The sequence below is a fragment of the Paramisgurnus dabryanus genome, chromosome 7, assembly GCF_030506205.2.
Source record: "Paramisgurnus dabryanus chromosome 7, PD_genome_1.1, whole genome shotgun sequence".
NCBI classification, from domain to species: Eukaryota; Metazoa; Chordata; class Actinopteri; order Cypriniformes; family Cobitidae; genus Paramisgurnus; species Paramisgurnus dabryanus.
Window position 1 is genome coordinate 31,551,782 of NC_133343.1, and position 25,583 is coordinate 31,577,364.

A 25,583-nucleotide genomic window follows, 5' to 3' on the forward strand; every position below is an offset into this window, starting at 1 on the left:
TGCAAACAGACACTCGCACAGCAGTTGCCCCTCCCACAAGAAGCGGATTTTGCTTCGGACGCGCGTCAAATGCTTGCTTTTTCCGCGCGTCTACTCCGCTCTACACGCGCGAATGCATCCAAATTGTTCAAGCGGCAAACCACGCGCGGTAGACGCGATTTTGACGCCCAAACCGCGTTTGGTGTAAACTCAGCATTAGTCAACTGCTCACCCATCGCTTTTGAAATGCATAGATATGCAACTATAGCCGCCACCAAAAAAAATGTCATCGTCGGAGACAACTTAGTAAAAAAGTTTGTCCGTTAAGGGCTTCTGTAGAAACATGGCGGCACAAAATGCCGACTTCCACATAAGCGGACCCTCGTGTATGTAGATAAAAACGTCTCATTCTAAGGTAATTAAAACATACATTATAAAAAAACACCCCTGTAAACATAATTTTGAATATTACTTTGCATTTCTGTCAAGAGATCCTTGTTAGAATTACACACTGCACATTTAATATTGTAATTGCGATTATAATGGCCAAATAATATATTTAACATTGAAGTTTTAGTAAGTTTGTGAAGCAGCTGCATGGTCAATTCAAAACATCCAAAAGAAGATAATAATGTAAAAAACAAATAATTATGGGATTTATGTTTGTAAAAATTTCAAAACGAATGGCTAAAGAACACATTAACTTATCAATTTTAATATCTCTGATATTTGGTGCCCAAACATACTGGCGAAAAGCGCAGAAATGACACAAATGGACAGCTGTAATTGAGGCTTTTGGCGATTTTGTAATTGTTTCACCTATAATCCTGATTATTATTATTTTTTAATTATTTGTGCAGCTCTACGTTGAAATGTCTTGTAAAGCCAATGTGATTAAACTGACAAATAATCTGTTTCTGAAACAGTGGTTGACATAAAATTAAATTATTTTGGTCTAATTGTGACTAGACACTTTCAGAATTACTTGTATAACGTATCTAAAAATGTGCAGATTTTTTGAAAAACATTGTTAATCAGGAATTCACTTAAGTCTAGTCTTTGAAAATGTGTAATAAAGATTTTATACAGCCCTGCCTCGTGCCATGTGCCAGAGCGGTAACAAGATTACAAGCCTCTGAGATCGCCTTCAATATACAGTAATGGACCGATCGCAACGCTTTGCTGACACCACAGAGAGCGTCTGATCAAAGCCAAGCCAGAACTGAACTGAACCAAAACCATATCATTACTATCACACATATTCTGCAAATAATTCATACGAGAAAAAAACAACAAATAGTATTAACAACATCATGCACAGCTCACTAATGTGCACATTGTTGTTGTATGCATGCATGCATTAATGCAAATGCAGAAGAAAAACTGCTGATGTAAAATAATGCCAGATGAACATGCAGGGCTCCACGTGGCTCCCAGAAGATCTCTGACAGGTGAAAGCTTCTTCAAACCACTTCTTCTCCCCCGTGAACATCTTTCACTTGCCATCTAAAGATATTTTCCCCTGACATCTTCCGTTTGCCTATGAATTATGAAGTGACTTATATTGCCATCTGTGGAAAGCATGTTTGACCGCTCGCTCAAATGCAAAACAACTTTAGGATTTTCTGCAGAGGTGCTGAAACATTTACATGCAGCCTAAAGGCCAAGAGAATGTATGAAAAGTACATAAAGAAAATGTTCCTTTGCATAAATGAATGGTTTTGGTATTAAAATGATTGTTTTAGAGTCATTTGGCATGAATGTAAAAATTAATTAATGACTTAGTAAATGTTTTTTTTATGCTAATACCATGATATACTACTAAATCACCCATTTACACTCACCCAAAGGATTATTAGGAACACCTGTTCAATTTCTTATTAATGTAATTATCTAATCAACCAATCACATGGCAGTTGTTGCTTCAATGCATTTAGGGGTGTGGTCCTGGTTAAGACAATCTCCTGAACTCCAAACTGAATGTCAGAATGGGAAGAAAGGTGATTTAAGCAATTTTAAGCGTGGCATGGTTGTCGGTGGCAGACGGGCCGGTCTGAGTATTTCATAATCTGCTCAGTTACTGGGATTTTCTCGCACAACCATTTCTAGGGTTTATAAAGAATGGTGTGAAAAGGGAAAAACATCCAGTATGCGGCAGTCCTGTGAGTGAAAATGCCTTGTTGATGTTAGAGGTCAGAGAAGAATGGGCCGACTAATTCAAGCTGATAGAAGAGCAACTTTGACTGAAATAACCACTCGTTACAAATGAGGTATGCAGCAAAGCATTTGTGAAGCCACAACACGCACAACCTTGAGGTGGATGGGCTACAACAGCAAAAGGCCCCAGTGGGTACCACTTATCTCCACTACAAATAGGAAAAAGAGGTTACAATTTGCACAAGCTCACCAAAATTGGACAGTTGAAGACTGGAAAAATGTTGCCTGGTCTGATGAGTCTCGATTTATGTTGAGACATTCAGATGGTAGATTCAGAATTTGGCGTAAACAGAATGAGAACATGGATCCATCATGCCTTGTTAACACTGTGCAGGCTGGTGGTGGTGGTGTAATGGTGTGGGGGATGTTTTCTTGACACACTTTAGGCCCCTTAATGCCAATTGGGCATCAATTAAATGCCACGCCCTACCTGAGCATTGTTTCTGACCATGTCCTCCCCTTTATGATCACCATGTACCCATGTCACAAAGCTCGAATCATTTCAAAATGGTTTCTTGAACATGACAATGAGTTCACTGTACTAAAATGGCCCCCACAGTCACCAGATCCCAACCCAATAGAGCATCTTTGGGATGTGGTGGAACGGGAGCTTCGTGCCCTGGATGTGCATCCCACAAATCTCCATCAACTGCAAGGTGCTATGCTATCAATATGGGCCAACATTTTTAAAGAATGCTTTCAGCACCTTGTTGATTAATGCCACGTAGAATTAAGGCAGTTCTGAAGGAGAAAGGGGGTCAAACGCAGTATAAGTATGGTGGTCGTAATAATCCTTTAGGTGAGTGTATATATTATGGCATAATGTCAAAAAACATAATAATAGCCTGGTACTCTATTGTTAGTGGCATTTTTTATTAATTTAAATTAATCAATGATTAAATAAAAAATACAATAAAATAAACATCAATACCAGCTTATAACAGCACCACACCACAGAGTCAGCATTTAATCTCCACACAGTCAAATTTATTACGTATATATTTTACGCACTTCCCTTTCAATAAAAGTTACTGATGTGAGCAAAAAATATCTCTTAACGCATTTATAAATGCTGATGCAGCCGTTTTGCAGGAATGATGTCCGCTGTCTCGCTCTCTCATTGAACATTATGGAGCTATGAGCTGGAAAGGAGGAAGTTTTGTATTGGTTTAAACAATGGGACTAAGTCATTTTCTGTCCATACTCCAGACAGCATTTTTCCAAAGCCACTTTCTGTCATTTTCTGTCTCGCTCTCTCTCTCTTTTAGATTAAGTGGATGAGTCCAAAAACGTATGTTCTTAGACAGCGCTCTTGGCCCCGGTTTGACTTGATTTCACTGTAAAGATGATCTGACAGGAGTTTGGTTTGCGATCCTTTCATTTCCTACTGTTTTATAAAGCTTGGAGTAGAAATGTAATCACATTTGCTGTTATAAAAATGTGTGTTTTTAGTAAACAGATAGTTTGGCGATATCTTTTAATGGGATGAGCCATATCAGCCTCATTTTCAACTGTACATTATTACACAACGAACCAATGTGATTGCAGCATTAAATTCTCTATCAGTAGCTATGCATTGCGATTAATCGCGATTAAAGGAACAGTATGTAGGATTGTGTCCAATTTCCCTTTAAGGTGCTGTGTGTAGATTTTTGCGGCATTTAGCAGTGAGATTGTTTATATCAATTAATCATAAAATGGCCCTGATATGTCACTAGACATTAAGAAATTATTTCATTTCAAATACTTATATCACTGACAACAGTGGTCTGGCCAGGACGTTGTCATTTAAAAAGTGGAGTTGCAGCCCTCAACTGATGTTTATGTTGTAATTTTGTGTATTGGCCAAAAGTTGTGTGATTGCAGTACCAGGTTTAGCCACAAGTTTTGTGATTGCAATATCAGTTTTGGACACAATCCTACATACTGTTCCTTTAATCGCGATTAATCGCATACCAAATATAAGTTTGTGTTTGCATCATATATTTGTTTCACATTTATATATAACATAAAAATATAAATAAAATGTGTGTGTGTGTGTGTGTGTGTGTGTGTGTTAAAAACTTTTATTTTGAATGCGATTAATTGAAATTAATCTTTTGACAGCCATAGCAAAAACGTTTTTTTTTTTTTTTTGCGAAAAAGGGTAAATGCGAAAAATAGATGGGAATGCATTTGACAAAAAAAATTCTGAAGTACTCAACATTAAACCCATGTGACTAATCGGCTGCCTCTGATAATGGATCTAACAAGCCCTGATTTAAAAAAGCAACTGCAAAACACTCAAAAAAGCTAGGTTATTTTCAACCCAGCGTTGGGTCAAAAAGGTGTGAGTCCAGCCACTGAGTTAAAAAAACCCAGAAAATCTTTATATTTGACCCAACAACGGGTTGAAACAACCCAGCATAGGTTAAATTACAACCCAACGGGCTGGTTTCATCCCTTTTTGGCCCAACACTGGGTTAAAAATAACCTAGCACTTTTCAGAGTGTATGAAATGGTTATTTTAGGAACTATTCACTAAAAGATTCTTAGGGGACCCAAAAATAGTCTTCATGGCATCACTGCAAAACCTCTTTTTAAAACCTTTACTTTAAAGAGTGCATTGTGAAATGCTGCCATTTTAAACCACACAAAGCCGTGCAATACCACAGTCGAGAGTATTTTAACACTTAACATCACATTACAGCCATACTGTAGTTAAAATCCCAAAACGCCCTACCATGAGTGCCCAATTGATTCATATCATCATAGAAAATACTACTGCATTTGTCTGATCAATAGCCTGCAAGATATCATTAAAGCTGATGGCAAGAATAATCGTAATCGATAATTTAATCAGCATGTACGTTCATCATTGTCACGCAGTTAAACTGCTGATTTAACAGCGTGAAGGCAGCAACGACGGTGCTCATTCTGCTTCTGACTGACGCTCTCGTGCGAGAGGAGCTGTTATAGATGCAGCGTGGGCCGACCCCTGGGAAACTTCCTGAGAAGATGCGGAGCGACAGTAAAGGCCCAATTAGCCCTGTGTGCTGCGGCCAGCACACAGCAGAAGGACTGATGGGTCCAACCAAGCGTTCAGCATTCAGCCACCGGCGCTGATACTGTCAAGACCGCTGCCTCCGCCTCCCTCCCTCTTCTGCTCATCCTCTCATCCTGCTGTGGTTCCTGCCCCACCCACATACAGCAGTGAGGACTTTTACTTTTAAAAGCGTTACATTATAAAAGTATTTATAATATAAGTAACTATAGCTTTGCTCAGGCAGGTAACACAAATTTGACAAACCCGACTCAAAGTGTAGTTGTTTGTTTAGAGTATTTCGTAACATGCAAGTTGTGTACGGAATTGTAATATACAATGTGTCAAAAAAAATTTATTTCTTTGGCCAAAAATATATACTAAATACATTTTGTGGAAAGTAAAGCTTAATTAATTATACTTTTACATTTGGAAATATATTTATTTTTAACCTTCATATATTAACATACTGTATATTTCAAAATGTATTTCAGGGGCAACAAATACATTTCTAACTTAACAACCCATGTGGCAAAAAAATAAAGGTTGCATAAAATGTATATAGTATAAGTATAAAATTAAGTCTATTTTTAGTTGAAAATATATTTAATTTAATTAACTGTTATGTTATCAGGTTTGTAACATATAACGTTTTTCTTCCAATGCAACGTGAATATGAATGCTTTAAAATATATTTATTTTTCAAAGTATACAAAATATATAGGTGAAAAAATTTTTTTTGTAAACATCTTTCAAAATATATTTTAGTACATTTATATGTTTAGCCATTTTTTGTATATTTTAAAAATATATTTTAAAATATATTTTTCCTGTATGAGCTACAGTATTTAGAATTACAAAAAAGAAGATTTGGATACAATTACGCAACTACACCTTTGTATAAACAGATTTGTGATTTTTTTAGGAATAGTAAATAACTAAAGGAATAGTTCACAGAAAATTTAAAATTATCCCATAATTTACTCAAAAAAATATATGCACGCCCGTATGTAAAATGATCACTGGTTCTCGCGAGTCTTGAGATTGGTCGTCATATGTGTTGTTACGATAAGTCATGGGACACAAGAATCAATTATTGTCTTAAGCTAGGGCCACACCAAAAGAGATGAAAAAAATCTATGAAAAAATATATTTATACATTATTTATAAAATATTTATATATTAAGTATTTATATATAATATAAATTATATATAAATATAAAGCTGTATATACACATGTAAATATTTCTTAAATATATACATGCATGTGTGTGTACTTATATATACATAATTATTATACACAGTACACACACATATATGATGTAAACAAAAACTTTTATTTTACAAACGATTAGTTGCGATTAATCGTTACGCAGCCCTATATGAGACAAAGAAAAGTTTCCAAATGTATCCATCAATAAATTATCTAAATAAACACTAAAGTAGTGCACATAATTTGACTTCCACAAAGTAAACTTGATGCCCACAACCCACGGCCTCAATCATTTGTTTCACATGACAGGAAATCTGTTCTGCTTGGTGTTCCCACCCCAGTATCTAATTCCTCTCTTACCTCGTCCCATTCGGAGGCGAGGGAGGGCATCTGCTTGGTTTCCTTCCTCTCGACAACACAGTTGGACAGGGATTCACTTCGGCCATACGGAGGCCCATCTACCTCACAATCAGGGAAAGCCAGCAGGTCAGAGTCTGAATGGTAGAGGCTGCATGACAGGTTCAGATGTCCAGGTGTAGGCTCCAATGAAGCGCAAGCATTATTATCAGTCCGGTCCTGGTGGACCACAGGTGCAGTGGTGCGAGCCTCCGGAGCGGGATCAGACATTTTGGAATTCTGGAACAACAGTGAAGGAATCCGTCTCTGCTGGGAAACAAATCTGCTTAACAATTAGTTCTGTGGACTTGGTATCAGTCAGCCTACGCCTTTATAATCCATGGTATTACACTTAAACTAATAAGCTCAGTTTCCTCAAATCTATCCGAGTGTGTGCACTTGTGGTGCTCTTGATTTTTTTTGAAGGTGCTTGTCACAGAGGTCCACCCACAGTTTGTGTCCTATTTGCCCTCCCCTTGCCAAGAGACAGGGGTTTTGTAAAGCGTTTCCTTCCCTTCCTTCCCCACACGACAATCTCAGATATACACACACAGCGGTTCCTAACTAAAGGGCTAAAACTAATGAACGGTGTCAGGATGCATTCAACAGCACATCTAATATGTGCACAACAGTGCCTGAAATAGAAATTAAATAGAGAAAGACTGAAAAGAAGGGTTACTAAATGTAATTAAATATTTACTAAATTGATTTACGTTTTAATTGTTACAAGGAAAGTATTGTGCTTTTTGAAACCAATTTGCTTAGGAAAACAAACTATAAACTATAAAAGGTACTGCAACATTACATGTTTTTGCACAAACGTCTATTACATACAAACAATGCAAGCATTCCCAGAATGATGCATCAACCAAAGTTCAAATATTGATTGTGGCGAGAAAACACAACAGATATAATACCGTGCACCTTTTGGCTTTGGTAACTAGCTGACACAGCGATGGGTCTCGTCCTCTGGATCTCAGGTCTGGCCTTATTAATACTGACAGCTTGGCTAATCAAGTTACTGAGACTTGTGGATCTGTAGTGGGTTCATCCTCAGAGGAAGCTCAATTTAAAACAGAAACCCTGTGTGAATATTATTCAACAAAGAATGCACACTATACATAAATATATAAATCTAAATATATAATATGGAGAGTGCACAGTTTATTTTCAACATCAATCATAATATAAACAAGGTTATGAGTTCCGTTCTCTGTATGAAATATGCCCAAATGTACCTATTGCATTTACAAAACACTGCCAGCACTGTCTCACTGATTAAATATGTATATATTTTATAAAAGGTATATCTAAATTTGACTAACCCTAAATTTAATGGCATTTATGCCTAAAACATTTAGGGGAATGAGCAATTTCTCAGACCACAGACAAATCCACTATGTTTAAAGGGGTCATAGTGTGAAAATCTGACTTTTTCCATGTTTAAGTGCTATAATTGGGTCCCCAGTTCTTCTATCAACCTAGAAAACGTGAAAAAGATCAACCCAGTAACTTTCATTTGGTAAACCATTCTCTGCAAGCATGTGAAAAATTAGGTTGTTCAGATTTCGGCCGATTTGTTATGTAGGTAGCAAGTTCAATTAAAATAATACCGCCACTATCCAACCATGGCACTGCCATTTAGTGCAGAGAAAAAGACCGAAAAAATAAAAGCACAATTGAGTTTCAATAACAACAAACCACCATCATTGCGACCAGTGTTTGCATTTCATTAGCTCATTTGCATTTTAAAGGACACACCCAAAATTGGTACATTTTTGCTCTGACCTACATAGTGGCAATTTTAACATGCTATAATAAAATATCTGTGGGGTATTTTGAGCTAAAACTTCACATACGTCTTCTGGGGACACCAAAGATTTATTTTACATCTTAAAAAAATCTCTTAATATGACCCCTTTAATTTTCTCCTATGTCTCTTCATTGCATGTAGCATATCTTTATTGGTTAACCAAAGCAATAAACTACATAAATGAACAGAAGGGACAATAATTTTCCCTCAAATTACCAAATCATTCCCCCATTCTATCAATATATATCAATACGGTGGATTTCATAAAATATAAAATAAATGTAATCGAAAGTGGCTTACAGGTAAATAGTAATTAAAAATTAACTACACAAACGACAACCCTTGTGATCACATGACAAACATGTCGATTATGTTTGAAACAAATAGGCTATGTAGCAATTCTGAATTTACTATAAATGAAAACTTACTTTTTAACTTGTTTAACAAGGTTACACAGAGAAGATGAATAAAACGCATGCCGCCGTGAGCGCATTGTGAACTCTGTCTCTGACCTCCTGTGGGCTTTGGTCGTTGTGGAAACCACGCAAGTGACAAGTTCGCGTACAGCCACTAAACGTACAGCAATAGTGAATTTTACCGCCTGCTTTTCCAATTTTGCCCCATTTTGTATAACTATGTAAATAAATGCATTTACAAAAATTTCAGTGCTTTTGTGTTTAAGAGGATTATGTATAATTTGAAGTAATTTTAAAAATTTGTTTGAGTACTGTAAGTAAATCTCATAAATTTATTCAGTTGCATGTCACGTGACGCCCCTATATCTTGGTACAGTACTCAAGAATACACTTCTTATTTTTATAACTCTGTCTTTTGTAATCTTTGAAGCAACAAAGTAAATTAATTGTACCATGGTACCACCATGAATGTTTGGGATTATGATACACCAATCAAACGTCAAAAGCTCCGCCATCTTGGATCGGGCAAGACTGCCATTTAAATTTAGAAGTAGACTGGTTAGCGTTATTATAAGTAAAAATAAGTAAGTAAAATTTTGAAGTAAAAAACGTAAAAACGTTAAGCAATAGCGTTTACATTTCACAACCGATTTCAATGGATTATAATCTACGTAAAATTCAAAAATCAAGCCTTAAAAGTTAGACATAGAAATTGTCAATTTTCATAATGACTTGTCAAGCATTGACAGACATTGAAATTATTCATTGTCATGATGAATTGACTAATGCCGCAGACACAGTCGAATAGCAACAGCTGACGTCGGCCGCACCACGGTAACGTCACCCACTACGCAACGCCCCGCCCGCAGCCATGCGTACTGAGCTTGTTATCGGGTCGCTTGTTATGACTGGAGAAGGCCTCGGACTCAATTAAAACTCTTCCCCCCGTTGCTGCCCCGGGACAGCTGCATGCTCATGGAGGGCATGGACATAGACTTGGATCCGGAGCTCATGCAAAAGTTCAGCTGCATGGGCACCACGGATAAAGATGTCCTTATCTCGGAGTTCCAGAGGCTGCTTGGCTTCCAGCTCAACCCGGCTGGTTGCGCCTTCTTCCTGGACATGACCAACTGGTGAGTCCGAGGACTGAACTGCGGCCTACTGGGGGTGCTGGTCCGTGTGTCAACATGGCGAATTTCCCCTTGCGATGTTCGCACTTTTGATGTCTAGTATGTGAAAAATAGCTTTGAGATGACAGCTGTCATGAGCCGTGACAAGTTTAAATAGGACTGAAGCGAAACAGACAACAAGCTAACTGCTAACTGACTGTTTATAAAGGCAACAGATGTGCGATTTCGCACAACATGAGCTGCAAAAGTCATTTTTTAGACCAACAAACTGTTTAAAATACATTTTGCGCAAAACGTTTCTTAAATAACTCTTGTTTCATTTCTGTCAGTTGACAAACAATTAGCTTGTTTGTGTTAGCAGCAGGCTACTACATGGGCTTCGTTCCAAATTCTACTGAGCGTCATATGTAGGCAGCAAGTGTGGGCATCATAAAATGTTGCCGAGTCAGTTAAGTTGAGGTTCCAAGTGTCTGCGATTTCCAAACAATTATGCTGACTCAAATCGAGTACGAAAATGCAGTTTGGACAGCGACTGTGATGATGAAGTGCTGGCTAACTATTAAGTTCACTTGGTTTTGAGAACAGACATCGTGTAATGTCGCTCAGTCACGACTTTGCGAGTAGATTGTTTTTCATTACGACTGTAAAATCTTAATCCCAACTAAAATAAATAGTTAATCTGTTTTTTTATATTGAATTAAAAAATACACTTGTTTGTATAAACTTTGTGTGTATTGACAGGGTGTAAAGTTTTGGATCAGAGTTACGTAATAAGTGTACTTTCATCTCAGGTCTGACACACAGGCCACAAAGTCTTTCCCTCCTTTTGTTTTCGACATAAGCTTTCTGACCAGTTAATTTTGTATATTTTTAGTTCTTTATAATTATCTTGTAGGAAATAGACAATTTAACCTATACAAAATTGCTCAGATTTACTTATAATATTTATATATCTGTCTATTTTGCCAAAAGTGTGGCATCATGACCAAAAAACATGCCCAAAAAAGGAAATACATTTCATCAATACAAGTCTATCAAACCTTGGTTTCACATACAGATAAACTTTTGTGTTAGTGAAGGTTTTTGGTAGTTTTTGGAGCCGAGACAAGAGGTGGGTATGACCTTTGTTAAATTTCTCAGTAATACTTTGCAATAAGGTTGTATTTGTTAACAATTAGTTAATGCATTACCTAACATGAACTATCAACGATCATTACTTCTATTGCATTTATTAATATTAGTTCATGTTAATTTTAGCATTTACAAATACATTTAATCAAACATTGTGTAAACAAACTGTATAACTGTAAATAACTGTATTGACATTAACAAGAATTAATAAATCAAAAAAACCCTATAAGGTTCATTGTTTGTTCATGTTAGTTAATGCGTTTATTAATGTTTACTAATACAACCTTATTGTAAAGTGTTACCAATTTTTTTTGTCAATTTGTTCATGTTGATGGATTTGGGTTTTGTTTCAACAGGAACCTTCAAGCAGCTATTGGGGCATATTATGACTTTGAGAGTCCAAATATCAACACACCTTTGATGTCTTTTGTGGAAGACGTGACGATCGGAGAGGGAGAGTCGGTCCCTCCAGACACACAGTTCACAAAAACATGGAGGATACAGAACACAGGTGTGTGTGTGGTGTTTTTGTTTTCAGAGGTGTGGTAGGAGTGGCAAACATTTTTAATTATTTTATATTAGGTGTTTTATTCACATTAATGTAACAGGTAGGGATGTAACGATTAAATCACATGTCCCATTGAAAATGCCTGTCTGAAATCGATTCTGAATCGCAAGGCTGCGATTCTTTGTTTCGTGCACAGCTTGTGTGTGTACTACGGCATTTGGTCAGTAGGAAGTCCTTATCAATCTAAAATCATTATGAATTGGAGTCGTTTATAACGTGCATTTAAAAAAGCAACACTCGTTAAATAAAAATCATTCAAAATATTCTTTATTATCATAAAAATACCTAAAACAATTTGAAGAACGGCAATATAAATATTCCTGTAGACATTTCCTGGAATAGCGTTTGTAATGATACTTCTTCTGTGGCACAAAGGGAGTTTCTGCATGAGAGCGCCCCCTGGCGTTCGGATGTGCTGGGATTTCACCGTAATTCATTCAAATTCACTCATTGCGAAAACGCACATTTGCACGATTAATCTTTACAGGCCTAGTAACAGGATATCAGTTGTGCTTGATTCAAGCAGTGCTGTATCTGCCTCATGATTGTCTTTTTGGTTGTGTGTTTTACAGGTGCAGAATCGTGGCCTCCGGGTGTTAGTCTGAAGTACGTTGGAGGAGATCAGTTCGGTCATGTGAACATGGTTATGGTGCGATCGCTGGACCCGCAGGAGATCTCCGATGTGAGCGTGCAGATGCGTAGTCCAGCCGTTCCTGGCATGTACCAGGGCCAGTGGAGGATGTGTACGGCCACTGGACTCTTCTACGGAGGTGAGACGCTAATGATGAACAGCCAGTGTCACTCACTAATATAGACAGCTACAACAATATAAACAACTTATCGTCCTTCTTGTGATTTGCATAAGCTTATGTGAAACATAAGCTGTGTTTGGAATGGAAAAATTGTGTGAAATAGGAAACTGTATGCTAGGGCTGAACGATACATCGAATTTTCATCGTCACTGCGATATGAACTCACGCGATGAACACATCGCAACAGACAGCCTTGACGCGATGAATGAAGGGAAAACGGTAAGCGCATGTAATAAACGTTTGACCTATCACGTTTTGTCCTGAAGACATGCCCTGCGTCCCAAACCGCATACTTCCATACTATATAGTAGGCGAAAAGCACTACTTCTCGTACTCTTTGCATACTATATAGTATGGTAGTAGGCAGTTTGGGACACACGGATGGTTTGCACGTTCATGCTATTAGGCCAATCAGGGGAACCCCCAAGTCAGCTACGCTCAGATTGATTTGTGAGGTGTCAGTTGCGACGCTGTGCCTGTTAGCAAAAACGATGGCGGAGGAAGGAGAGGAGAGTGAGGATAATGTGTTGTCAGACGAAGACCTTGTGGTGAAAAGGAACAGCACTTCAGCTATATCATGGAATTACTTTGGATTTAGGAGAGATGACGCGGCAAACACAGGTACTGTGGAAGCGGTAATTCACATATTGCGCTATTGCGCGCTCAGGTTCATTATTTCAAATGTAGGTGCGCTCTGGAAGCGCCGGGGTCGCGACTCGCACGCGGTGCGACGTGCTCGTTTTTCCAGGCTTTTCAAAAACATTTTAACTTTTCAGAATGACACAAGTGCAGCGTGCAGGTCATGTGACAATAACCTATGTGTCTAGCGTTTTCCATGTGTTTTTAGGCGCGACATGTGAATGGCCTCTAAAACATGAAAAAATATAAAATATTTATCGCAACTCACATCGTCATTGTAACATTAAACAATGTCATCGCACATCGCAACTTTTCCTCACATCGTGCAGCCCTACTGTATGCAATGATAAGTTATTTCATTGACCTTGCTATTGCACGTGTAACTGTGCATTCACACCAGACGCGTTAGAGGCGTCAAAAACGCGCTGAGTTTACTCGCTTCAATTCTAGTCATTCACGCGGAAATTCGTGTCAGGTGAGGGTCTTCTGCGACTCCACTCGCTCCCTGTAATCACATAACTACTACAGCAAGCTCCTGATTGGTAAATGCGCCGCAAATGTCCGCCAAAGATTTTTTCAAACCCTCAATTCACGGGGAATGCCCCCTTCAGGCTTTCCGCGACATTCACGCGTACAGCGCCGCAGGATGCCTATCGCGTCTTTGCATTTGCATTTTGCCTCTTTCGCGTTTGGTGTAAATGCCACATAATTCAGCAAATGGCATCTATATAACTAATAAACTTTATTGGCAAAGCATTGATGCAAATTTTTAAAAAGTGACATTGATGATGAATAGCATTTCTTAAAGGAAATAATATAAATTCATATTGTATCGCTTCTGGTTTATATGTCACTAGATATCGAAGGTCAAGTTAAAGGAATAGTTCACCAAAAAACGAAAAATAACCCACAAAATATACTGGGCTCGTATAGATACTTTTATGATGGATGGATGCACAATTTGGCTTCAGCTACCGAACATGGATGAGCTTCGGAAAATCGGCCATCATTCAATTGCATTACAAGGCTAGGAGACGCCTGGATATTATTTAATTTAACTCTGATTGTGTTCGGTTGAAGCAAGAAACTCATATATACCTAGGATGGCATGAGGGTGAGTAAACTGTGGGTTAATTTTCATTTTTTGGTGAGCTATCTTTATTAGGGATAGAGTATTAATGGTATTGTAGAGAAGTACTACGTTATTCCAAATATGTTACTCATCCTATCCCCGTACTGTGCAGATGTGATCTGGGTGATTTTGAGTGTTGAGGAGGGCGGCCTGTTGGGCGTCACGCAGCAGTTATCCTCATTTGAGACGGAGTTTAACACGCAGCCACACCGCAGCCTGGAGGGAGACTTCAACCCTTTCGCTTCCCCGCAGAAGAACAAACAGGACACCAATGAGGATCATCTAAAAGACCCCGGGGGCCCATGGGAGGCCCCTCTGGACTCCATTCAGCAAGATCAAAATGGACTCACTCACAACTCTGTAAATATTACACCAAATGGTCTCCAAAACAACTTATCAGTAGTGACGTACAGCCAGGTATGTATTCAATGTTGGTTGAATTTTGACACCTTTGCATGTTATCATTGTCCCTGTTTACTCCTGGCATTAAGTTGTGTTTTGGTCGATCCGATCACAAGTGGACGAGAGCGACAGATTCCCGTTCACGCCTGGTGTTTTAATCTGTATCTTTTTTCCACTTTCGACCATTTCTGTCCTGATTACTTCTAGGGATGGACTGTGTTTGACTAAATAAAACAAGCGGGAGAAATGACGGGTTTGTTGATGCGCACAAATATTTTGTCAGAGTACCGCTTCTTGTGTTGTTAGTAAACATGCTGCACAATGTTTTGTACATGTAAGGACTTTCTCAGATTTTTCAGAGCAGTTGAATAAATAAGCTCAAGCAACTTCAATACGCTCGCAAAATGAAACAAAAATGAAAGAGGCGGAGAGCAGCTGCTTTAGTTTATCAATGGTTGAATAAACACTGTGGGTTCGTGCTGGAAGTCAGAACCAATTGAAAATATTGTGCAAATATTGTGCAAAAAACGCATCCTAATACCAGGTATAAACATAGCCATTGTTAACTGTATGTTAGATAAATTAATTACTGATCGCTATATCGGATATTAAATAAGGCTCACGAACAGTCAGAGTGTGTGAACTTGATGCAAAACTATTTTTTAAATGTAATGTTAAATGATATTTGTGCCAGATTTAATCCAGAAAACTAAGTTCAAAGGTAGTTATGAACCCTTAACTACTGTGAAGTACAGTAACGCTAGGGCTGCAACAACTAATTAAAACAATAGTTGGTTTGTGACGTCACATGCTCGTGCCCCACCATCGGACAGCGTGGACATGCATCTGCTTCATACAGCAGATTAAAGTCAGGCACGTTTTCTTGACACAACCTGTGGGTTTATCAGGCGCTGCTTCTTTTCACTGCGCGACCAGCTTGTCTAAAAGCAAGGCAGCGTTTCCAAGTCATCGGCCTTTCAGCTGAGTTCTGAATTGGGCTTCTTTTAAAGGACAAGTTCTGTATTTTGCACTTAAAGCACTGTTTTCAGATTGTTTATGGTGAAATAGAACGGTTTTGACTGATATTTCGACATATGCGGCTGCCCCGAGAATTTTTGGGTGTTTGTGTTTCAGCTCCTACCTTTACAATGGGTTTAATGGTGCACTGGAACAATCCTTCCTAAAATGCATTTAACTTTCGTTTACAAAGACGTGAAACTCACCGAGTGGTCAGGGGTGTTCACTGGTATGCTCACACAAAAATCGCTGCAAAATACGCATTCCAACAGGTTTTATCGTAGTTTTTGCCAACTCCATTGACTTGTATTAGTTGTGCTGTGAGGTACGGTATTACTCCGCGCCGGGAACTTTGTTTCTATTCTTGCAATTGGCAATGGCGGATTAGCGCCACCACCTGGGCTGGAGTGTCTATTATTCAAGCTCTAAGCGGAAGAATGTACGGGTGTGAGGCGTTTGGAAAAATAGGTCCACAAGTTAACAACGAATGCTAAAACAGCTGTTGGAAAGCATCTTTTGCAGCGATTTTTGTGTGCGCATATCAGTGAACACCCCTGACCACTCGGTGAGTTTCACGTCTTTGTAAACGAAAGTTTAATGCATTTTAGGAAGGATTGTTCCAGTGCACCTATAAACCCATTGTAGAGGTGGGAGGTGAAACACAAACACCCGAAAATTCTCGGGGCAGCCGCATATGTCCAATTTTCAGTCAAAACCGTTCTATTTCACCATAAACAATCTGAAAACAGGGCTTTAAGTGTAAAATACCAAACTTGTCCTTTAAACAGTTTCTGCAGGTTGATGTTTTTCTGCGTGTTAGAGATTGAAGTATTTGCTTCATTAGTTGTTTGGGCTGGGAATAGTTATTGGGATGCTTTTGGACTAATTTTGAATGGCCATTGGTCTGGTTTTGTTAAGCGGATCTCGCCACCCTGACAGGACAATGACGAAAGCAAAATTGTTGTAGGGTTTTTATAAAAACAGTATCATACCACAAACCAGCATCTGTTATAAAGTTACAGGGAAATCCAGGTTTTTATTTCTGTAGCAGCGCATGTATATCATTTCATATCATAATGGCTTATTTTTTTTGTTAATAATGAATAATGTTAAGTAGGGATGCACCGATACTGGTATCGGGAATCGGCCTCGATACCACATTTTCTAAAGTACTCGTTAAAAGTCCCCCGATACCAGGGATAGATACCACGGTCTGAGAAATGTCTATGTTTGAGCGGCGTGTAAGGGGTTAATGCCTCTTGTGTTGTCTAAAGAGGCAGAGTTTACAACAAACTGGAAAACATTTTTAATTTTTGTTAAATTATATGACTAAAGCTGTTACTAGGGCTGGACCAGAAAATTCGAATATTCGAATATTCGTTCCGTGGGTTGACATTCGATTTTCAGTTTTGAGATTCGAATATATATATATAAATATTTTTCAGCGTTAATGCAGAGCTTTTGCCAAGCAGGAAGTGCGCTTCACGCTCCCGCTCTGTAGGTGGCGCAGAGAGATCAACATCCATAGTCAACAGCCATCAAACAGCACCAGTGGATGAGATCGCCTCGAACGGAAAGCGCACTTCCTGCTTTGGCATTCACGCTAATAGTGTTGTAAATAACGTTCAGTTTCTTGCAGAAACTGATTGATTTGCTTCACAAGACGTCAATATGTCACACAGAGTTATGGGGGATTACTTTTGTATTGGATATATATGCTTTAGCTCTTAAAGTGTGCGGATCGGTTGACTTGCATGACGGAGCACTGGGGTTTCTGCAAAATATCTTCTTTATTGTTCTACTGATGAAAAAACATATTGATGGTGTAAGTGTTATAAATAAACTTGATTTTGAAAGTATGCTACCGTTTAATTACAGTTTGTTGAACTTCGTTCATTTATTTTCGTTGTTTTATTTAAATAGCCTACCCTACGTTGTCAGTAATTACTGTGCTGCTAATTTCTGATACGGGAATGTTTGTTTGTTAGAAAAATGTTAGGCTACCTTATTAAAAGTATTGCTCTTGTGTTTTGTTTCACTAATGCTGTTCTCGCAGGACGCGTGACAGGCACGCCGCTTCCAGCTTGCGCTGTTCTGTAGTATTTTTAAAGTTTATTAATTCTAAACGTGTCACATGTCCATATTGCACGAAAAAAAGGCACTACACTCCCTTGAGTCCGCAGCAACACATCCGCCACATAATAAAACTGTAGATAAACAGACACACACACACACACACACACACACACACACAGATTCCTGCCTTTATTAAAGAGAAAAATATGTTCAGCCCCTCCTTCCGAAGCTTCGAATATTCGATTTTATTTCTACTAGAGCTTCGAAGCTCAAAAAATGGTATTCGGAACAGCCCTAGCTGTTACCTGTAAATTTAAATCATGTTTTTTATTAAGTACTCTGTATCGGCAAGTACTCGTACTCGTATTCCAAAAAAGTGGTATCGGTGCATCCCTAATGTTAAGGTTTAAAATTGAAGATTAAAATTAGTTTATTTATTAGTGGCAAAATTTCCTCACCAGCACATCCCTGAAAACTCAATTTGTTTTGTTTGTTTGTTTTGAAATTTAACCTACTAAGACCTGGTGTGTCCTGTCCACATACGTGGACATCACATTTTTTGTTCTTTGTGGACACTTGCGCTGTCTCAAGTAAACCTGTTGTCGTCTGTGCTTTTCTGTAAGTTCCCAAACTCCCTTTTAGCGATGAAAAACATCCACAGGTTGAGAATCAGGAACACCATAAGTTTTTTTCAAAACTTGCAGTTTGTGGCGGCACATTTGCGACGCGCACGGCCGCATATATGCTTACTTGCAACCTAAATTAGGCTCAGCGGTGCGCGTCGACTGACGCCACTGGTGTTTGTATTGATGCAAACATCTATTTGTGGTGGGCAATTTTAATTTTGTGGCAGACTGAGAGATAAATGAATGTATGGGAATGTACAACGATGCTCTCTCTTGTATGATGTCACAGCAGTAGGCAGCGCAAATATAACGACTAAACTCAATGGAAAAGCCAACCAAGCCAAAGTGACATGAGCTGAGCTGACCCAAACAAACCAAACCGTGGGGTACTATGCGATGGAAAGGGCAATTAGTAATAGGGATGCACCGATATGGAAATTTTGGCAGATACCGATAACCAATAACTCTTTATATTTGGGGGCGATAACATTATTTATATATATATATATATATATATATATATATATATATATATATATATATATATATATATATATATATATATATATATATATATATATATATATATATATATATATATATATATATATATATAGGCCGATAAATATTCATATTAATTTCACAATGAAAAACTCCCAGACCGCGGACATCTTGTCTTTGCGCTAGATTAGCAAACTCTTCTTAAGCCCGCAACACGTGTCATCTTTGTGCTATAACACAGAACCCCAATCAAAACTCCACTTGGCCAGCAATGAGCAAGTGAAGGGGTTCAACAAACCGAAATAATCCATCATTTATCGGCTTTCATTTATCGGCCTAATTTTGCTATCAGACCGATAACCGATAATATTAAAAATAAGCATTTATCGGACGATAACAATATGTCGGCCGAGATATCCTGCATCCCTAATTAGTAAATCCCTGTAGAAGTGTGTGGCTTTTACACTGCGAATACCCTAATTTAGTGGCTTATTTAACTATAATAAGTGAAAACATCTAATTGAGTAAATATTTATGTTTTTATCCGATTAGTCGGTTAATCGAAAAAATAATCGTTCGATTAATCGATTGTGAAAATAATCGTTACGTGCAGCCCTACTGAACACAGAGCATCAACAAATAACGCATGTCCTTAAGACAGTGAATCATCTGTTTGTTTTCTGCCCTGTGTTTTGTGACAGCAAATCAAAAAACCACATTGCAATGATTCACAGCGTTACACCTTCCCTATTTGACGTGTGAAGTATGATACATTACATTAAGGGCTGGGCAATGTAGCCATAAATTATTCATCTTTTTACACCCTATAAAATATGAACATAAGGAAGAATGACATTTAATCATTTGTACTTATAAATAATACAGTAATATTACATTTCATGTAAATGTTTGTAGTGTATGAGAGCTGATCGTGCATATTGGCACATGTGGTGCACTTGGCAGAATAATGTGAGCAGCAGAGGGGTGTGATCTTAATACCCGCCTAAATAATAGTATACCAAAGATTGTTTACAGATACACCTTAAGCTGTTTTAAATGATACAAGATCTTTTTACTTCAGTTCTATAGGAAAGTTTAAACACTCACGGACAAAGTGCTTTAAAATATTGGATGGTTTTGCTTTCACTTAAAACTCGTTTAGAGTCATTTAGATTAATCATTTGTATATGTTATCACGCAAAGATGTTTACAGAAGTTTCCTTATGCCATTTATCCTATAGCAAATGTTTTTTTAACGAAATATGTGATGCATATTGGCGTTTACCTTGTTTATTTGGTTTTTTTTACTTGTTTGTGGTGATTTTTGGGAAGTGTTTAAAATATAAATGGCAGTCCCATCGGCTGGTGAAAGGGCCACGTTGCCTCTCGACCACAAGATGGAGTGCCATACAAATGGGAGGAATGAAATAACTTGATATCTTAGAAGTTTAGCACAGTGAGCTCATTGTAGAAATATTATATCTCTTAGAGTAGGAATATAAAAAATCTTGTGTATAACCTTTATTATTCATATAATATGTGTATATGTATGTATATATGTTATATTTAAGCTACAAAAAAAATATCACTATTACTACTACTCTTACCTAAATTGAAAAAAAGAAAAGTCTGTCATTATTTACTCACCCTACAAACTTGTATAAATGTCTTTTTCTGCTGAATACAAAGAAAGATATTTTGAAAAAGTATTTGGGGCACCATTCACTTTCATAGTAGTGTTTTCTCCTACTATACAAGTCAATGGTGCCCCAGATCTTCTGAACATAGAAATTTAAAGGGACACTCCACTTTTTTTGAAAATATGCTCATTTTCCAGCTCCCCTAGAGTTAAACATCTGATTTTTACCATTTTGGAATCCATTCAGCTGATCTCCGCGTCTGGCGCTAGCACTTTCAGCATAGCTTAGCATAATTTATTGAATCTGATTAGACCATTAGCATCGCGCTAATAAAATAACCAAAGAGTTTAGATATTTTTCCCATTTAAAACTTGACTCTTCTGTAGTTACATCGTGTACTAAGACCAGAGTTGTGATTTTCTAAGCAGATGTGGCTAGGAACTACACTCTCATTCTGGCGTAATAATCAAGGACTTTGCTGCCGTAACATTGCTGCAGGAGGCGCAATGATATTACGCAGCTCCTGAAAATAGTCCCCTGCTATTGAAAGTAACCAAGGGTACTATTTTTGGGCAGTGCGTAATATCACTATGCCTGCTGCAGCCATATTACAACAATTTTCTGTTGGTGTTAGTACACAACGTAACTACAGAAGGGTCAAGTTTTAAATATGAAAAATATTGAAACTCTTTGGTTATTTTTGAGCGCGATGCTAATGGTCTAATCAGATTCAATGGATTATGCTAAGCTATGCTAAAAGTGGTACCTCCAGACCCAGAGATCAGCTGAATGGATTCCAGAATGGTAAAAATCAAATGTTTAGGAAATCTGGAAAATGAGCATATTAAAAAAGGGGGGGGTATCCCTTTAAGGTTAGAAGTTGAACATATCCAAAGTTACTTTGATGTTTGGGATTTGGGGTCTCTCTTGCCAGAAAGCAAACATCTAGAAATGGATCTGTGCATGAGGTTTGTGTGTGAGAATGCAAACATCCCATTAGATTTTCATCTCATTCTTTTTCTTTCATTCCCAGGGCATTCCTGGACCCTTCCCGTTTGGACAGTCTTAAGAAACAGAAACCACCGTCAAGCTCACCTGAGCTGCTACTTTTGCCCTTTTCTGGGGTTCAGTGAGAGGAGGAGTGGATTTATTCCAAAGACTCGGTGACTCTCTCTCCCCCAACACATCACAACATCACAGAAAGTGTGGACAAATCGGTTCGGCTCCAAATCAATATTCAACCAACACCTGAGTTACGCATGTGTGAATGCTAGATTTAGATCGAGTGCTAGAAGTGATATAATGAAATACACAGTTTTTGATCTGTATCGTCACATTACAGAAGTAAGATTTGATGTGCGAGGGAAAAGAAAGAGAGGCGGGTGGGTTAATAGATGAATGAATGACATTCAGGAACCATTTCAAAGCAAAATCAAATAAAAAAAGAATATTATATTTTGCAGAATATAAAGAAAAGTTTTCAAATTTGTGACACTATTTTTATGACAATTATGATTTAACACTTTTTTTTTTAATTGTCATAAATACTAAAAGTCTGTTTAATTGACATGAAAATAATGTCACAGAAATATTTCCTTTTAATGCCAAATATAATTTCTTTCTGATTCTTGAGATGTTTTCTGAATATGTGTGAGATGTGCGAATGTTCGACCATGCGCAAAAAGCCATCGACGAAGAATTAACACCTGTTAAGTAGTAATTTTACAACGACTTTTACTTTAAATAAGGAATTGTTTTGAAGTAGAAAAGTTCAATGTGTCTACTCGAAGGTTTAGTTGCATAATTGGTAAAAACAACCATTTATATCGATTCTTTGCCAGCCACATTGTTAATTCATTACAAAATTTCTCGGGATTCAATGCCGCCACCACGCAAGTTCGATACATCGCTGTTATCAGAAACACGGTCATGATCTTGTTGCTGTTATATTTGTTTACATCTGTATTGTTCTTGAGTGCTGATGTTGATTTTTTTACTATCCATCAAAGATAAAAGTTAACAAAAGTGGCTTTGATTCCCTCACTCGCCGAGTCCACAAGCACATGGATGCATTTTCTAAGTCATCTGTTTGTGTTGTTCACCTAGACTTAAGATGGTATTAAGCTGTTTTAAATGAGACTGAGGGGTTTTAAAGAGGGAAGGTGTGTGAATGGGACCATTAAAGAAATACTCTGGGTAAAGTTTAATTGAATTGAATCGGAATCGAAGTTGAAAGTGCATTTCTGCATAGACGCAAACAGGTACAGCTGGATATTATTTCTGCATTAAATTTAACCCAAAATATTTCTTTAATTTGTATTCGCTTGAATGATTCATGAATGTCAAAAATGTTGATTTCGCTCCAGATAATATTTTAATGCGTAAAGAAAATGTGTGAAATTTATGTGTGGGTTTGAATTGTGCCTCTGTGTTTGGTGGTATGATGGAAAGCTTCTTGGATGTTTATATCGAAATATATCTGAAAGGCCCGCGTGCCGTTTTACTCGCTATTTTCTGTCTTTATAAATTATACACGAAACAAACGACTGCTTTCTATTATGTTTTCCGTCTAATAAAATAAAAAATTGGTTTATGTGATGAGAATTAAAGCATTTAAACAAATCGGGGTAGCGTCCTTAAGCAGTATGCAAATCGATTGTCTAAACTGACCTTTGAAAGGCAAAGAGATTGATGTTATCGCATCCGTTTCCCCCAACATTGTGTCCAGATTTTTTGAAATGCATTGCAAATGATCTATGCATTGTTTTTCATATTCAAAAAAGTTGTGCTTGTAGTTAAAAGCATACAAAGCGCGTATACGGACAGAGAAATACTGACAGTGCTCGGCCCATCCACAGCTTATTTGGTGAAATTTCTTTTTTTTTATCAGTAAAATGTTTAATCTGAGCTGTGTTTGTGAATGTCCCAAACGGCACACACATGTATTTGACACTTTGGATTTTCCTTTTTGTGTGTGTGTGTGTTTCTTCTGCATGTGAGAAGTGTGATTGATTCATTGCCGCGTTGTCTTTCTTTTCACGTTTTCTTTTTATTCTCTTGGATTTTTTGCACCGTCATGGTGTGTGATTGAGAGGAGTGTTTGCGTAGAGTCCTATAACAGCACAGTGAAAAAGAGAAAATATGAAACGCCTTTTCCTGTATGTATAAGTGAACATTTGTATGATTAAATTAACACTGAAACAAATAAGTCTATGCTTGTCATGTGTGGATGGCTTGTCATCATATGTATAGCGTGTACAGTTTTACCAAATCTGTTCATCTTTCCTGGTATAGTTATTCCTGGTAAAGTTATTCTAGCACGCATTTTGAACCACATCCAAATTTTGGAGTAAAGCTGTCTGGAATTGCTTTGCACAAACAAGGCAATGTCAGCACAGAAAATGTGTGACCCTGGATCACAAAACCAGTCATAAGTCGCACAGGTATATTTGTAGCAATAGCCAATAATACATTGTATGGGTCAGACAAATAAAACCACAAATTAAAAAAGTGGATGCATTTGCTTAGGACGTCATTTGGACAACTTTAAAGGCGATTTTCTCAATATTTAAATATTTAATATTTGCATACTCAGGTTCCAAATTTAAAATAGCTGTTTCTCAGCCAAATATTCCTATACTAACCATTTCAATCTCAATTTGTGCTATAGGGCCACATATGTTCAAAATTGTTGTCTGCTTATTAAACCAATCATATTAACAAGTGCAATGACAAAGCATTTGGGCACTTCCCACGGGACCTTGAAATTCGTGAAAGTTTGTAAATCTGGGGGAAAAAATTCAAGGCCCTGGGAAGTTTTTGAAAATATACATACATAGATACAGGTCATTGAAAGTGCTTGAATCTATTTTATGCAAAAAGTTTTCTGGAAAAAAATCCATATTATTCCCTGTGTAGTGTAGGATGATAATATAAAAATTCTAGACTTTTTAAGCACACGTGCTAAACTGTTCACTTTAAATGCTTATATCTTCTGTATGCGAATGTTGATTTATACCAAAATGCTTTTTTGCATAGTTGTGTTTGACACATGAAAACGTCTCGGGTTACGTATGTAACTGTTGTTCTCTGAGAAGGGAACGAGACGCTGCGTCTCCCTTGTCATACTTCCTGCGTCCCTGTAACGCCGTCTTTGGCAATATTTCAGATAGCGATATACTTCCTGGCTCTCGCGTCACTTTTTCTTTGTCGTTAAGCCTCACCATTGGTTGAATTTGTTATACACATTTAGACGCACTTACCCCTGGAGGCGTCCCCAAAGTGTCACCGCAGTGACGCAGCGCGAGTTCCCTCGAAAGGGAACTGTAACAATGTATCTTAAAACGTAACACGATGTAACCTTTCTCTCACGTGAAATGTGTCCCCACATTTAGTCCTTGAATTTGAGGGTATTGGACCTGGAAAGTCCTTGAAAGGTCCTTGAATTTCAAGTTAACTAAGGTGTGGGAACCCTGAAAGTCATTTAAAGTTCATTACATGTGTTAAAGTGAGGCCAGTTTATATCAAAAACTATATAATATGCAAGAGCTTTATATCATCCAACACTATATCAGGTTACCCTAGTAATACTAACTGGGTGGAGCTAAATTTAAATTACGAGTGGTAGACAGTTTTATTTTAGTGGATTTTATGACCATCTGTTTCTTATCATATAAACTAAATTCCAGTACAGTATACAAGGAAACCCTGATGTCCTTTAGCCCTTCAGGAAGAAATATAATCTTGTTTAAACTGATTACCTTTGCTGGGCTGTGTTGATCTAGAATGTGAAGACCATATCTAGGCAAATATTTACTTATGTTTTTTTTTTCAAGTCTTGTGAAACTTGCCTT

The 25,583-nt window shown here is 37.6% G+C and overlaps 2 protein-coding genes across 6 annotated transcripts in view; one reads left to right on the forward strand and one right to left on the reverse strand.

Moving 5' to 3' along the window:
- The window catches only part of anks1ab (ankyrin repeat and sterile alpha motif domain containing 1Ab), a 36,291-nt gene extending 26,516 nt beyond the window's left edge, over positions 1 to 9,775 (reverse strand). For all 5 annotated transcript variants that reach the window (XM_065279524.2, XM_065279525.2, XM_065279523.2 and 2 more), the window contains exon 1: positions 6,792 to 9,775. In XM_065279524.2, the coding sequence (XP_065135596.2) occupies positions 6,792 to 7,058 (267 nt within the window). In that variant the 5' untranslated portion in view covers positions 7,059 to 9,775. The remainder of the gene's footprint in view (positions 1 to 6,791) is intronic.
- A 125-nt stretch (positions 9,776 to 9,900) lies between these two features.
- ilrun (inflammation and lipid regulator with UBA-like and NBR1-like domains) lies at positions 9,901 to 23,939 on the forward strand. The gene is made up of 5 exons (XM_065279526.2): positions 9,901 to 10,189; positions 11,674 to 11,828; positions 12,458 to 12,655; positions 14,581 to 14,885; positions 21,764 to 23,939. Exons 1-5 carry the CDS (start codon positions 10,026 to 10,028, stop codon positions 21,797 to 21,799), a joined length of 858 nt encoding a protein of 285 aa, XP_065135598.1. The 5' UTR covers positions 9,901 to 10,025; the 3' UTR covers positions 21,800 to 23,939.
- The last annotated feature ends 1,644 nt before the right edge of the window (positions 23,940 to 25,583 follow it).